The sequence below is a fragment of the Eretmochelys imbricata genome, chromosome 19 (genome assembly GCF_965152235.1).
Source record: "Eretmochelys imbricata isolate rEreImb1 chromosome 19, rEreImb1.hap1, whole genome shotgun sequence".
Classification (NCBI taxonomy): Eukaryota; Metazoa; Chordata; order Testudines; family Cheloniidae; genus Eretmochelys; species Eretmochelys imbricata.
Window position 1 is genome coordinate 14,662,913 of NC_135590.1, and position 12,712 is coordinate 14,675,624.

General features: G+C 46.7%; 1 protein-coding gene across 1 annotated transcript in view; it reads right to left on the reverse strand.

Annotated features, from left to right (window-relative positions):
* Positions 1 to 2,210: 2,210 nt before the first annotated feature.
* The window catches only part of LAPTM5 (lysosomal protein transmembrane 5), a 40,691-nt gene continuing 30,189 nt past the window's right edge, over positions 2,211 to 12,712 (reverse strand). Inside the window, exons 7-8 of the mRNA XM_077837975.1 lie at positions 4,257 to 4,349; positions 2,211 to 2,894 (exon numbers count right to left, since the gene is read on the reverse strand). Of these exons, the coding sequence (XP_077694101.1) occupies positions 2,820 to 2,894; positions 4,257 to 4,349 (168 nt within the window). The 3' untranslated portion in view covers positions 2,211 to 2,819. The remainder of the gene's footprint in view (positions 2,895 to 4,256; positions 4,350 to 12,712) is intronic.

Sequence of the window (12,712 nt, forward strand, 5' to 3'; positions counted from 1 at the left end):
TTTTTTACCCACAAAAGCTTATGCCCAGATAAATCTGTTAGTCTTTTAGGTGCCCCCGGCTCCTCATTGTTTTTATAAATATTGTACTTACATTTCAGGGTATAGTATATAGAGCAGTATAAACAAGTCATTGTCTGGATGAAATTTTAGTTTGTACTGGCTTTTTATGTAGCCTGTTGTAAACTAGGCAAATCTCTAGATGAGTTGATGTACCCCCTGGAAGACCTCTGTGTATGCCCCAGGGTACATGTACCCCTGGTTGAGAACCAATGTTATAAAGCTCTATCAGCTAGCCTGAACCTGCTCTGTTCTCTCACCTTGCCCTGAATATTAAGTCTGATATGTTGAAGCATTATATTGTGTTTGTTGCTTTCCTCTGAGCTCTTTCCTGTTTGTCTTTGGTAGTTGGAGACTGATTCATTAACGAGCCTTTTCTATCCAGGAGACCAGGCCAAATCCCAGATACAGAAGACAGCACATGCCTGATGCCAATCATTCATTCACTGCCAGTTCAAATAGATATCTGCTGAAGGAACGCTTTCAGCCACACTGGCATCTAGTTTATAGGGGAGGGCATGAACAAGCAGCAATACACCTGCAGATTGCTAGGAGAGCCAGAACCTCCTCTCTGCTGATTTCTAGGACTAAATTCTGCTCTCAGACACGTGTGCAGCAGGTTGAATTTGGTTCATAAATTTGGGATTTTTCATTTAAATTCAATGAGATTTGCTCTCCTAAGGTGCTTTGAAAATCCCACTTTTAAAGAGCTGTTCTAATCTAAACAGCCAGAGTATGGGGATCTATGTTTATTGTCTCTCAGTGTTTTATGTATCAAAGGTGATCAGTTTAAAAGTGAAAAGATTTTGTTGTGACTGCCAAGCCTGCAAAGTTCTCCTGGGATGTTTGGGTCAAGCTGGGTTTGTTCCATCTCATGCATCCTCACCAGCGATGAGTTCTGTGGGTCAAAATGGGTCCTTAGCAACATATGGGCAACCCCATTGTCTGTAGCTGATGTCTTGATGATGTTATTAGTAATAGTATTAAAATATCGCCTAGAGCTCCCAACGAAGATCAGGACTCCCTCGTGCTAGGTGCTGTACAAACACATAGCAAGAGACAGTCCCTGCCCCAAAGAGCTTGAAATCTCAATAGATAAGAAAGACAAAAGCTGGGAAGGGAAGCAAAGTTGAAGTGACTCGTGTCCACGGTCACACAGCTGCAGAGCCAGTTGGAAATTTTTTGATTCTATGTTCTCCATGGAAATGCACAGATGAGATGAGCATGATTTGGAGTGTCACTCGTACAGCTGGGCAAATAATTGATTTTTCAGTGTGGTGGCAGTTCCGGGTGGGTAAAAGGTGCAGGTCAAAGCAATCTGGACTGCCCGGTGAATTGAAGAAATCCATTTTGTGTTTGGATTGGGGATTCCAGCCTGGGTCTTCCTAACCCCCAGACTAAAGACTGTATGGGGGATGGGAGGGGAAGAAAACAGTGTCACCAGCACCACAACCACTTCTTCCTTCTCCTCTGACTGATTCGGGAATGGCCAAAACTATTTGTGTCAAATTTGCACATAGTGTTGGGTTGACCAAGACTGCATTTGTCAGAGAAATAAACTAAATGTCTGAAAAAGTTCACCCAGGTCTAGCTACTTTATTCCTTTATTGCTTGCTTGTGGTCCTACTTGCAAACATGATTAGCTATAAATGGAATCTTATTACTTGGGGAATCTTCTCTCTATATTTTGCTAACTTAAGGGGAAAAATAAAATTTTAACTGATTTTAACTCCCCTTAGCTCTGCAGAGCTAACACTGCTCTGGGAGTACGAGCAGGAGTCTATTTCCCTTTCATGCATTGTCAACAGCACTGGGTAATACATTCCGATCAGTTTCCCCTGTGCAACTTTAATTGATTGCTAAAGTGTATCGAAAGCACACTTTGGCTGGCCAGATCTTTATCCCCGGAAATGATGTGCAAGAAGGAAAAAATCTGGCTAGACTCTCAGATTGTTTAGGAGTTTGCAGGGCGAGCAGTTAGAACCTTTTTACTTGCAAATGATGCCCATCTGATCTGGAGTCAGTGAGTTAAAATAAACCTAAAATCCCACAATGGCATTTTTAATAGAGTTGCTGTTAAGAGGAAAGCTGCTCATTTGCTATGTTCCTCCAATTGCAAGGATAGCACTCTACAGAAGCCAGACAGCCAGGGATTGAAGCCATTAGCTTTTTATTTAAACTCATTTTTCAAATCACACAAGAAAAGCAAAACCACAAAGACTTGGAGGTGTAAAATGGCAGAGCAATATTGTAACGATCCCAGCGCTTCCAACAGCCAGATCACACACTCTAACTCAGTAGCATAGGCTGGCAGGCTGAGCACTGCACTGCGGTTCACTCAGAATCACCTGCCTTTTGCTGATCCTTTTCCCATAGGACTTCATTAAAAGCTGCTAAATTTCAGAATTGGGCTCTCTCAGCAAAAAGCTTTTTTTGGTTCTATTTCCTACTCTGCAGGTCCAATTCTTTTCTCAGCTAGAGAGGTGTAAATCGGGAGTAGCTCCTTGGAAGCAAACCGAGCTGTGCTGGGATGAAACCAGCATTAGAGGAGAATCAGATCTGACACTTCTATTTTCACAGCAGAAACTGAGGTTCTTATGAGCTCCAAGTCCGTTGAACCAGAGTGAGTCTGGTGCAATATAAGCACGCTATCACAGTAACAGAGGCATTATTCAGTGAGGCTGAGTATCTGCCAGTTGAGGCACAAGAGCTAAGAGGCATTCATAGCAGCAGAGACGTCTTCCCATCTCAGTGGCTGGGGCTTAAACTCCTGAGTAGGGCGGTGGTGACTCCTTGGAGGACAGTTCTACGGCTTCCTCGTATGACGGCAGCATGACCTGGGAGGAAGAAATCATTAGAGTCCCAGACTTGCTCTGGAAACAGGAAAATGTTTCGATTGGATTTTACCTACTGTGTAAAAAGGAGTACTTGTGGCACCTTAGAGACTAACCAATTTATTTGAGCATAAGCTTTTGTGAGCTACAGCTCACTTCATCGGATGCATTCACCGAATGATGTAGCTCACAAAAGCTTATGCTCAAATAAATTGGTTAGTCTCTAAGGTGCCACAAGTACTCCTGTTCTTTTTGCAGATACAGACTAAAACAGCTGCTACTCTGAAACCTACCTAGTGTGTGTTTCTTTCCCCAGGGCAAAGGAGTGGGGCGGGAGCGACAAGGCTTATGAAGGACAGAGGACTGGAAAATGAAGGCATGTGGTAAGGGCTGAATCCAGAACCTCTGAACCAAAAGACAGAAAGCGCTACAGCCTGAGCTAGATGACCCAGCTCTGTTAGTGCAACAACAGTAGCAAATTCATAAGCCTCTATGTAGTCCAGCCACAAGAGTCAGAGCCACGGTGTCTGGACTCCACACTCCCCTGGCTGGACAGTTATCAGAATTGGTTGAAATTTCCAATTTGAGACACAAAAACAACAAAAATGTTTCAACTCAATTTTTCACAACTTTTTTTGAGGGAGGGTTTTTTTTTGTGGGGGGTAGGGAGGTTACTGCTTTTCAACCATCTTGACTATCGATCTATTTTTATGGCATGTCCTTATGTTTTTGGAGTGGCCTTTCAGCAGCTACACACAGAATCCCAGAGCAGCTTCTGCTAAAATGGTCAGCTGTGAAACACTTGAAAATATTCCAGTTAGACTTTGGCATTAACACCCTATTGAAATGAATGGGGAAGTATCACAGCTCGCTTAGATGCCTATCCAGCAAAGTACTTACCTTTGAGTTTAAGCATGTGCATAGTCCTAATGAGTACAAGCAGGAGTCTATTTCCCTCTCGTGCATCATCAACAGCACTGGGTAACACACAGTCCTAACCGCAGCGAGACTGCTTATATTCTCAAAGTTCAGCACATGTTTTGCTAGGGCAAGGCCTTAGAACAACTGATTCAGGCTGCCCGTAGATTCAGCAAGACAGCTCTGCATTGGTTCACATGCAGTATCTTCTATAATGGAGAAGCCTTGATTCAGCACTACAATATTCCAGTTTTTCATGCATCCCAGTGTAACTCCACTGACTTAAATTATTTTACACCACATTAAAACTGGAGTAACGTGGGGGTGAATCAGAGCTCTAATGGTGGTTAATGGAAGCTTCAATTCTGCCTGCTGCTATGCCCCATCTCCATCCAGACCCTGCCTTTTAGTGATGGACACCAGGAGTTGGCGTTCGGAACTTCTCACCTTCTCAGCAAACTCTGGCATGACTTTCACCTCCTCTCTCTTGCTGCCTTTAATGTACTTGTAGCATCTCAAGACGCATTTGAACATGCAGGCCTGAAAATCAAAGGGGAAAAGAGGTCTGTCCTTGCGTTACTGCCTTTTCATTCCTGACAACAGTCACTGCTGTACTGCCCTAGATCTGCCACTGAACTGCTGCTATTCCTGTGAATTGGAGGCCCTGAAGTACTGTCCACCACACTCTCTGGAACCCTGATGCAGCTGTCTCACCGTGGGTCCATTGCTCTGTTGAATGCCCACCTCTGAGTGGCCCAAGGAGTGCCAAAAGCTCCCTAAAAGTGTGTGTGTGGAGGCGCACCGACGCCTGAACCATGCCCCCACCTCCTGCACTGCCCCTTCCCCTGAGCCCCTGCATCATTCCTGCTCCCCAAGCCCCCACCCTCGCACCACGCATTCGCCCCAAGATCCCGCCCTTGCACTGCTCCTTGTGCTGGAGGCCCACCCTTGCACTGCTCCTTCCCTCAGGCCCTGCCCCCACCCCACCTCTTCCCCCCAAGACCCTGCCCCCCCACTCCTGTTCCAAACCCCCCCCCCCATCGCTCGCCCTTACAGCCGGTGAAAAGTGATGGGACCATGGCCCTCTGGCACCCCCTATTCTGGTGCCCCTGCCACACCGGTCTTGATTCTGCAAGGTGACATGGTTAAAGTCAAGCAAGCGCTTTCAGGCTTTGATGGATCAGGGACAAGATTGGCCAGCAGAACTGAACCCAAAATTGGGAGGCAGGTCAATGTATTTTTCTTTGATTTTTTTTCCTGAGTGGGGCAGTCGCCCAGAAAAAGCACTGTGGGCCATAACCTTTGCCTCTCAGCCCTCCAGGAGAAACACGAAGGACACTTTCCATCAGGAATGGACCTGAAGTTCTGCCCATTCCATTTATTATACTTTCATTAGTTCCACTTTTCTGGTAAAATAGCCTCTGGCCTTGGAGAGTTTTACAAGATGAAATAAATAGAGTTTTTCTAGGAAAATGAATCAATTGACAGACTGTGGCACAAGACAGCGTACCGTATTAAATAAACTTTTGCTTTACTATGTACAGTGAGGCAAAATCATGCATCTCTTATTTTTATTGGCGTGTTTTTTAAAATGCACTTTGGAATGTGCTTTGAAATAAACCCCAAACAGAGTGTCAGAAAAAGACTAAGGATGGGATTTTCAAAGGAGCCTGAGGGAGTTAGCCCAAATCATAAACCACTGAGATAAATGCACTTTTCTGGGACAACGCAGATCACAAAGCTGAGGCCACAGCATGTGGGAGCTGAGACCAAACATTCTCAGTCAAGGGGATCCAGCTGTGGTACAAACTTCCAAAGGAGATCAGGTGAATCCAGAGCCTGAGCATCTCTAGGAAATGCTGCAAAACCCTCTTCTTGGAAAGGCCTTTGTGCTGTAACAATGGCACTTCACAACCCTGGTGTTAGGCTATAGATATTCAGGCCTGTCTGTAAAGGCCTATACTCTAAGAATTTAGGTGTATTCTTATCACTTAGCTAGTTATAGAGGTATAAAAGAAAGAATCAAAATCACTGTCTGCCGGTGTAAGAGCCTTCTCTTACTGTGACAGTCTGAGGCCCTGTGCTTAGGCTAAGGCCTTTGGCTCAGCAGCAGAGGCAGCCATAAGCTGGGAAGCGAACGGTCACATCCTCACATTCCAACCTAGTCACATTGAAATATGGTGCTATTGGGCTGTTAGGAATACAATCCTGTCCTGATAATGCCTATCGCCTCCAGAGAAAGGGAAATGCCTAGAAGATGTAAAAGGAAACTTAGTTTGATAGCATCCTGTCTGGCAAGAACTCACTTATCAATAGCTGGGATGTGAAATCCTCATTTCTGTGGTTGTTCTATCACTGTAGTCCCCATTTCCCTATTGTTTGTCTGTATAATCTCTGTCTGGTTCTGTGATTGTTTCTGTCTGCTGTATAATTAATTTTGCTGGGTGTAAACTAATTAAGGTGGTGGGATATAATTGGTTAAATAATCATGTTACAATATGTTAGGATTGGTTAGTTAAATTTCAGTAAAATGATTGGTTAAGGTATAGCTAAGCAGAACTCAAGTTTTACTATATAGTCTGCAGTCAATCAGGAAGTAAGGGGGGGGGGATGGGAACAGGGAATGGGGGTGGGGAAATTGGAATCATGTTTAGCTAAGGGGGGTGTTGGGGACACTGAGGCATGGCCACTAGGTAACTTGAGGGGATGGAAGACCACGAGTGTCGATGAAGCCCGCTCGCACTAGGCCCAGGTGTCCTTGGCCCCCCCTTCCCGCCTGGAGGCACTCGCAGCAGCTCTGCGTACTATGCCCAAGTGTCCTTGGCCCCCCCGCCTGGAGGCACACACAGCAGTTATGCTGAGAATCTGCAACAACATGCTGCGGAGTCAGACTGCCTGAAACTAAGCAAGGCCACACAGGGGAGATATGGAAGAACAATGCTGAATAAAGCAGCTTTATGTATAGTTTAACAAATGATACAGAGAACCAGGGAACTAGCCGGGAACTGGATTGGCTGGCTATATGGATACTTAGGGCAGCTTGCTATTGGATAAGTATGCTGGGAAAAAGGATGTATAAAAGCCTGTGTAACTTCCTGCTCTGTGTACAGGATTTGACATTCAAATCTCCCTGTACCTTTTTGAAGCTTCAAATAAACTTTTCTGCTTCTCCACCCCGTTGTGATTATTGGGTGTAGCACACCGGGTACCGAACCAACTTAAGCTGTTGTTCAGCCTCTCAGCACTGGGTGCCGGCAACAGGGGGGGAATGGGAACAGGGACACAGGTAAGGCTCTGTGGTGTCAGAACTGGGAAGGGGGACACTAAGGAAGGAAACTGGAATCATGCTTGCTGGAAGTTCACCCCAATAAACACGGAATTGTTTGCACCTTTGGACTTCAGGTATTGTTCCTCTCTGTTCATGTGAGAAGGACCAGGGAAGTAAGTGGGTGAAGGAATAAGCCCCCTAACATCTTGGTGCTGTGACTCGGATGCATCGCATTGGATAGGTGAGTGGCAGCCTGTAAGTCCCGCTCCCCAGCAGTCCGCGCAGCTGCTTGGAGGGGGTATAGCGAACTCTCGTGATGGTAGTTGCGGGTTCTGGCAAGCCAGGGTAAAGGATTTTTTTGATAAATGGATAAGGAAGAACCAGGGCCCATACCAGGTGCAGGGGTCAACCTGGGATGAGATTAAAAAGGAAATGGAGGCAGTGTTAGGGGACCCAGAGGGATGGGGGGTGGCTGAGGAGCCTACCCTCCTTTGGTATATGGGTAGTGGAAGAAGGTCCCTACCCATGGGGACTGAATGCCTTACAGGGAAAGGAGGCACTTCAGCGTGCTTGTGAGAGGTTTGAAGTAAGGGCAGCATTATGGGAAGCTGCCGGGAATCTTTCAAGTTAGGTGCTGCTTCAGCAAGGGCTGTCAAAGGGTTGTAAATTAGTTAGGCGTGGTTAAAGATGATTTGGCACAACAGGGTTTAAAGTCAAAAGCAGAGTTAACAGACGACCTTTAGAGACTGGAGCTGGGACTTGGTCCTGGGGGAGTGGACAGAAAGAAGTTTCAAAGTGCAAAATGGCAGGGTTTGCAGGAGCAGGTAGCAACCCCCACTCTTCTCCCAGAGCCAGAATGAGAACCTGGGGATGAGGATTCCCAACTGTTTCAACCCATGGAGCCTACTCTTGGCTCAGAGCTAACTATATCCTTTTCTTCTTTTCCTTCTTTTTCTCGGTTTACTTAATTTGCTGCTGGTAGCCTATACTTTAAACTGACCTGACAGGCTTAATTGGCTTCTTTCCACCTCTTTCCCCTCCTCTCCCCTCGCCTTTCCACACTTTTGTTTTTCTGAAGTTTTAATGGAGGGTATTTTGGATACTTATGTGAAAAGTTTTTGTTTATTTTGGACAAAGTATGACAGAGGTCTGCTGTATTCCACTGGAATTTTTGGAGTAAAAGATCCATGGGCATACATGGAGACAAATGTTTTACTGCTTCTTTGAACAGTCTCAGGGTAAAGACAGCACAGGTTAAGGCATCTGTGTGGCAATAATTGTACTTGGTGGCTAAGTTACAGACAAATTGCACTACCTTAAAGAACTAACTGTAGGAGTAAGTGATTTAAAGAAGTGAGTGAAAAGTTACAAATACCTTTTGCAGGAATTGATAATACAGGGTTTGCAGGAAAGTAAACATTTGGGAGTTGTGGAAATGGTAAAAGGTAACTGTTGTGAAGATGTTAAAAGAGTAACAGTTGTGGTGTTATAAGAAGGAAGTTTTTGTTTAATGATAAAACCCAGTTATATAAATGTAACTGTATGTGCAACTCTGTGCAGTCACATTGGATGGAAGCTTGGTAATTAAATTATCCAAGGGGGTCAGGTAGAGTGGCTACTACCACAACTATGCTTCTGTCCCCAGAAGACTTTACAGCTATTCAGAGGGAAAATGGGCCCTTTTCCCACAGAAATGGTCTATAAGGGATTGCTGCAGGCAGCAGGCGGAGAGATAATCTGATCAAAATTATTTGACTATTGGGTAATGTAATCAAAATCACTGAAGGAATGTAAGGGCTTTCTATTGGAACTTAACTTGGCTGCCCCTGGTTGTGCCCAGTTGTCCAAGATGGGAGTGTAATCGGGTACAGTTGTGTAAAAAGGAGTAATCTGATTACCTGTAAGGTATTCACCATCTTGATTACAGAGGTGATTCTTTTACTTTTTCTTTAATTAAAATTCTTCTTTTAAGAACCTGATTGCTTTTTCATTGTTCTTAAGATCCAAGGGTTTGGGTCTGTGTTCACCTATGCAAATTGGTGAGGATTTTTATCAAGCCTTCCCCAGGAAAGTGGGTGTAGGGCTTGGGGGGATATTTTGGGGGGAAGACGTCTCTAAGTGGGCTCTTTCCCTGTTCTTTGTTTAACACGCTTGGTGGTGGCAGCATAAGGTCCAAGGACAAAAAGTAAGAGTGTGTACCTTGGGGAAGTTTTAACCTAAGCTGGTAAGAATAAGCTTAGGGGGTCTTTCATGCAGGTCCCCACATCTGTACCCTAGAGTTCAGAGTGGGGAAGTAACCTTGACACCCCCTAACACCTGTCCCTGCCTGCTGCTCATAAACCCCACCATTGACACCCCTTCAACCCAATACACCCACCCAACGAACCAACCAAAACAATTACCCTGAAACAAATCAACCAATGCCACCCTCCGCCCCCACAGATCCCACCCTTAGCAGAGTCTTCACCCCAAAAAGGGAAAAGTGCCAGATGCTCCATGAATTCCACTAAGGACTTTGCTATTGATTTTACATGGAATGTGCTATGCTAGTGAGTGGCAGTATAATACCCTGAAATAGAGAGGGTGAGAGAGAGAGATACTCCATTGAAATTCGGAGGGACTTGAGCACCTAAATCTCTTAGATTCCGTTGCAAACCTCGCCTATTGGACAGAGCCTGCAATCCATGATATCAGCCCCACCTGGGATATCTGCACTAGAGGTGATGATGGAGTTTGCCTGAATTTCAGCCAGTTTCAGTGACAGCGGACTCTTCCCCTAAAAAATCTGACTGTGTCTGAAAATGTCAGGTATGCCCAGGTTAGGCTCTGAATTCTGGGTCATCCGTTCTTAAGATCACTCAGGGAAATATCAGTTTGCAAATAAAGAAGGAAGCAAAATTCGAGGCCTGCTGCTATGTCCTTAAAAATGGAGTTCGAAAGGGGGTTAAAGTAGGACGAACCAATATGGAGCCCAAATGCCAAGTGTGACGCTTTAAATTCAGGCCTGCAGCCAACTACCTCTTGTAATTGCAGGGTGGCAGAGGGCAGTTTTATTGGTGGTTAGAAACCCAGTTAAAACCATCTTTCAGCCTAACAGCAGGATGATGGAAAGTAAGCCATTCCAGCCAGGCCAAAGGGAGTTAGGCACATATCTGCCATCCAAATTCAATGGCGCTTGGGCACCTAACTCCCTTAGGTGCCTTATGAAATCCCAACCTAAAGCTCCTTTGCATTGTGGGTGAGGGTCCAACTGGAGGGTGCTGTCAGCTGTCGGGCAGTTTGGTTAGGGGTCAGGGAGCTTGTCCTAGGAGTTGTGGGACTCAGGAGGTTGTGAGCGCTTGGTGGGAGGAGGATGAACTGGATGATGTGATGGGGTGTGGCCCACCCCCAGCCCTGACAGGGTTAATGAGAGGCCAGTTAGGTTACCTGGCATCACCTGTGAGAGTGAAGGCCAGCAGGGGAAGGGTTGGGATACAGATAAAGCCAGGACACTGAAAGCAGAAAGAGGACTGCAAAGACAGGAGCCTACAGCTACTCCTCGGGAGGAGGGTGGTCACTCAGAGAAAGCCAAGTGGGAGGGGAAGCACTGGGATCCTGCCCTGGAGTAAAGGGTCTGACACAAGGCTAGGAGGGAGTGACGGCACCATGGGAGTAGGGTAGGCTCCCACGGTAAACCCAGAAGCTGGAAAGAAAATGTAGAGAAGGCTAAAGGGTAGGAAGGAGCTCAGGGAAAGATGAGGACTGAGGACCTGGATTGCTGGTTATAGGGTCCCTGGGCTGGAACTCGGTATGGGGCAGGCTCGGGTTATTCTGCCAGCCCCTGGCTTAGTGGCATAAAGGCCTGAGCTGGGGCTGAACACCAGCTGGAGACGACATTCAGACAATTGGACTCCATAACCCTGGAAAGGGTGACCTGGCCGGAGGGCCAAGTTACCAGCAAGGGACCACTTGACACAGCGAGAGCGGCATTCCCCGACCTGGGTGCCAGGAGGCATGCTAGGCAGGAGTGGGGCCTTGTGACAGTCACAGGAGGCAAGGAAAGGGCTGAGCACTTATCACTAGCTGATGGACTGGTGGAGGGAGATGGGAGCTATGGGAGAGTGTAGGGAGCTGTGAGTGAGGAGATGGGGCTGGTCAGGTCTATGACATTTGGATCAAACCCCTCACTGCCCAGCCATGAGAACAGGACTGACCCAGCAAACCGGAACAATCCCAGCAGATTCAGGATCTGGTCACTCTAGCCATTGAGGAAGAGAGAAGCATGAGCACATGTATCTGCACACATTTATTTGCAAGGAAAAGGCTTGCAGGGCATAGACCTGTGGGGGTTGCTCAGAGACAGGTCTGGCCCTCAGTGTCACTCAGAGCCTCCACACTAGGGTCTCATTCTATATGTCTACACAGCCGACGGAATCGAGCCTCCCAGCCTGGGTCGACAGACTTGAGCTCACGTTACCGTGCTGAAAATATCTATGTAGACAGCGTTTTAAGCTCCAGCTCAGGCTGAAGTCCATCCCTCTCCCCAGGCTTCAGAACCCAAGCCGCATCATCTACATGGCTACATTTAGTGCCATGGTGTGAGCTCAAGTCTGTTGGACCAGATGATTGCATGGTCTGTGTAGATGTACCAACTGAGTGAAACTGTGGAGATGAACCTGGGCAGGAAAGGTAAAATATTGGCTGCCTTCTTCTTTCAGTGCCACAGGCAGCTGGTGCATAGAACATTTCTGGCATGCTCCATCTATCCTGGAAATATGGAGCTATAATGCTCACAGCCCAGAAGCAAGGAGTCTCATCTGCTTAGGGGGCAGATGGTGCTTGGCCATGGGGTAGGTGGACAACAGGGAGAAAGTAGGGGGAGCTTCCCCCTCCTTATGTCCCCCCACAAAGGGACCAGCAACAATTGCAGTCCCTTCTAGCACCACCAGGTGTGCTGACCACCCCAAAGAAGCGGGGAAGGAGCCTACCAGACAGGTCAGAATAGCTTGAACATCCTTCCAGGAGTGCTCTTGGAGAGTGAGGATCCCACTGATTTCAGCAGGAGCGGTGTGCGTGTATCTCAGGGCAAGATTTCACTCTAGCTGTATGTACAGCCCAATATTATAGGCCTTACTCTTCCTTCAGGCAACTGACTTAATCTGCAGTAGGACAAACTGTAGCCCTTTAAGGTCTGCACCTTGCTGGGGTGCTAACGGCGCCTAGCAACTGACAAGAGCAGGCCCTGAACCTGTGAAATCTCTACAGTCTAGGCCCCTAGAGCAACAGAATCAAAGCAAATGTGCTCTCTCACCCAGACACACCAGAGGTTTTTCAGGTGGATTCCACAGGAGATCTGACACAAGCTCTTTGGTTTCTCCCCCCCTGGCTATATCAAATATTGCTCATGACCTTACCAGAATGTTTAGAAGGCCCAAACATGGTCACTTCAGCACTTCATTCAGCTCCGACTCTTGCTAAAATTGCAGGGAGTTACCTGCATTTAATCTTAAAACCCAGGCAGCATTCTAAGTGTAGCTGTCTGCATCATGTTTATAGACCCCTGCTCTGATTTGCAGACCCCCGGGTGCTCAGAGCATGGATGCCAAAGAGCAATAGCTGTGCGGCTCAGTTCCTAGTCAGAGTTACATTGCCACTT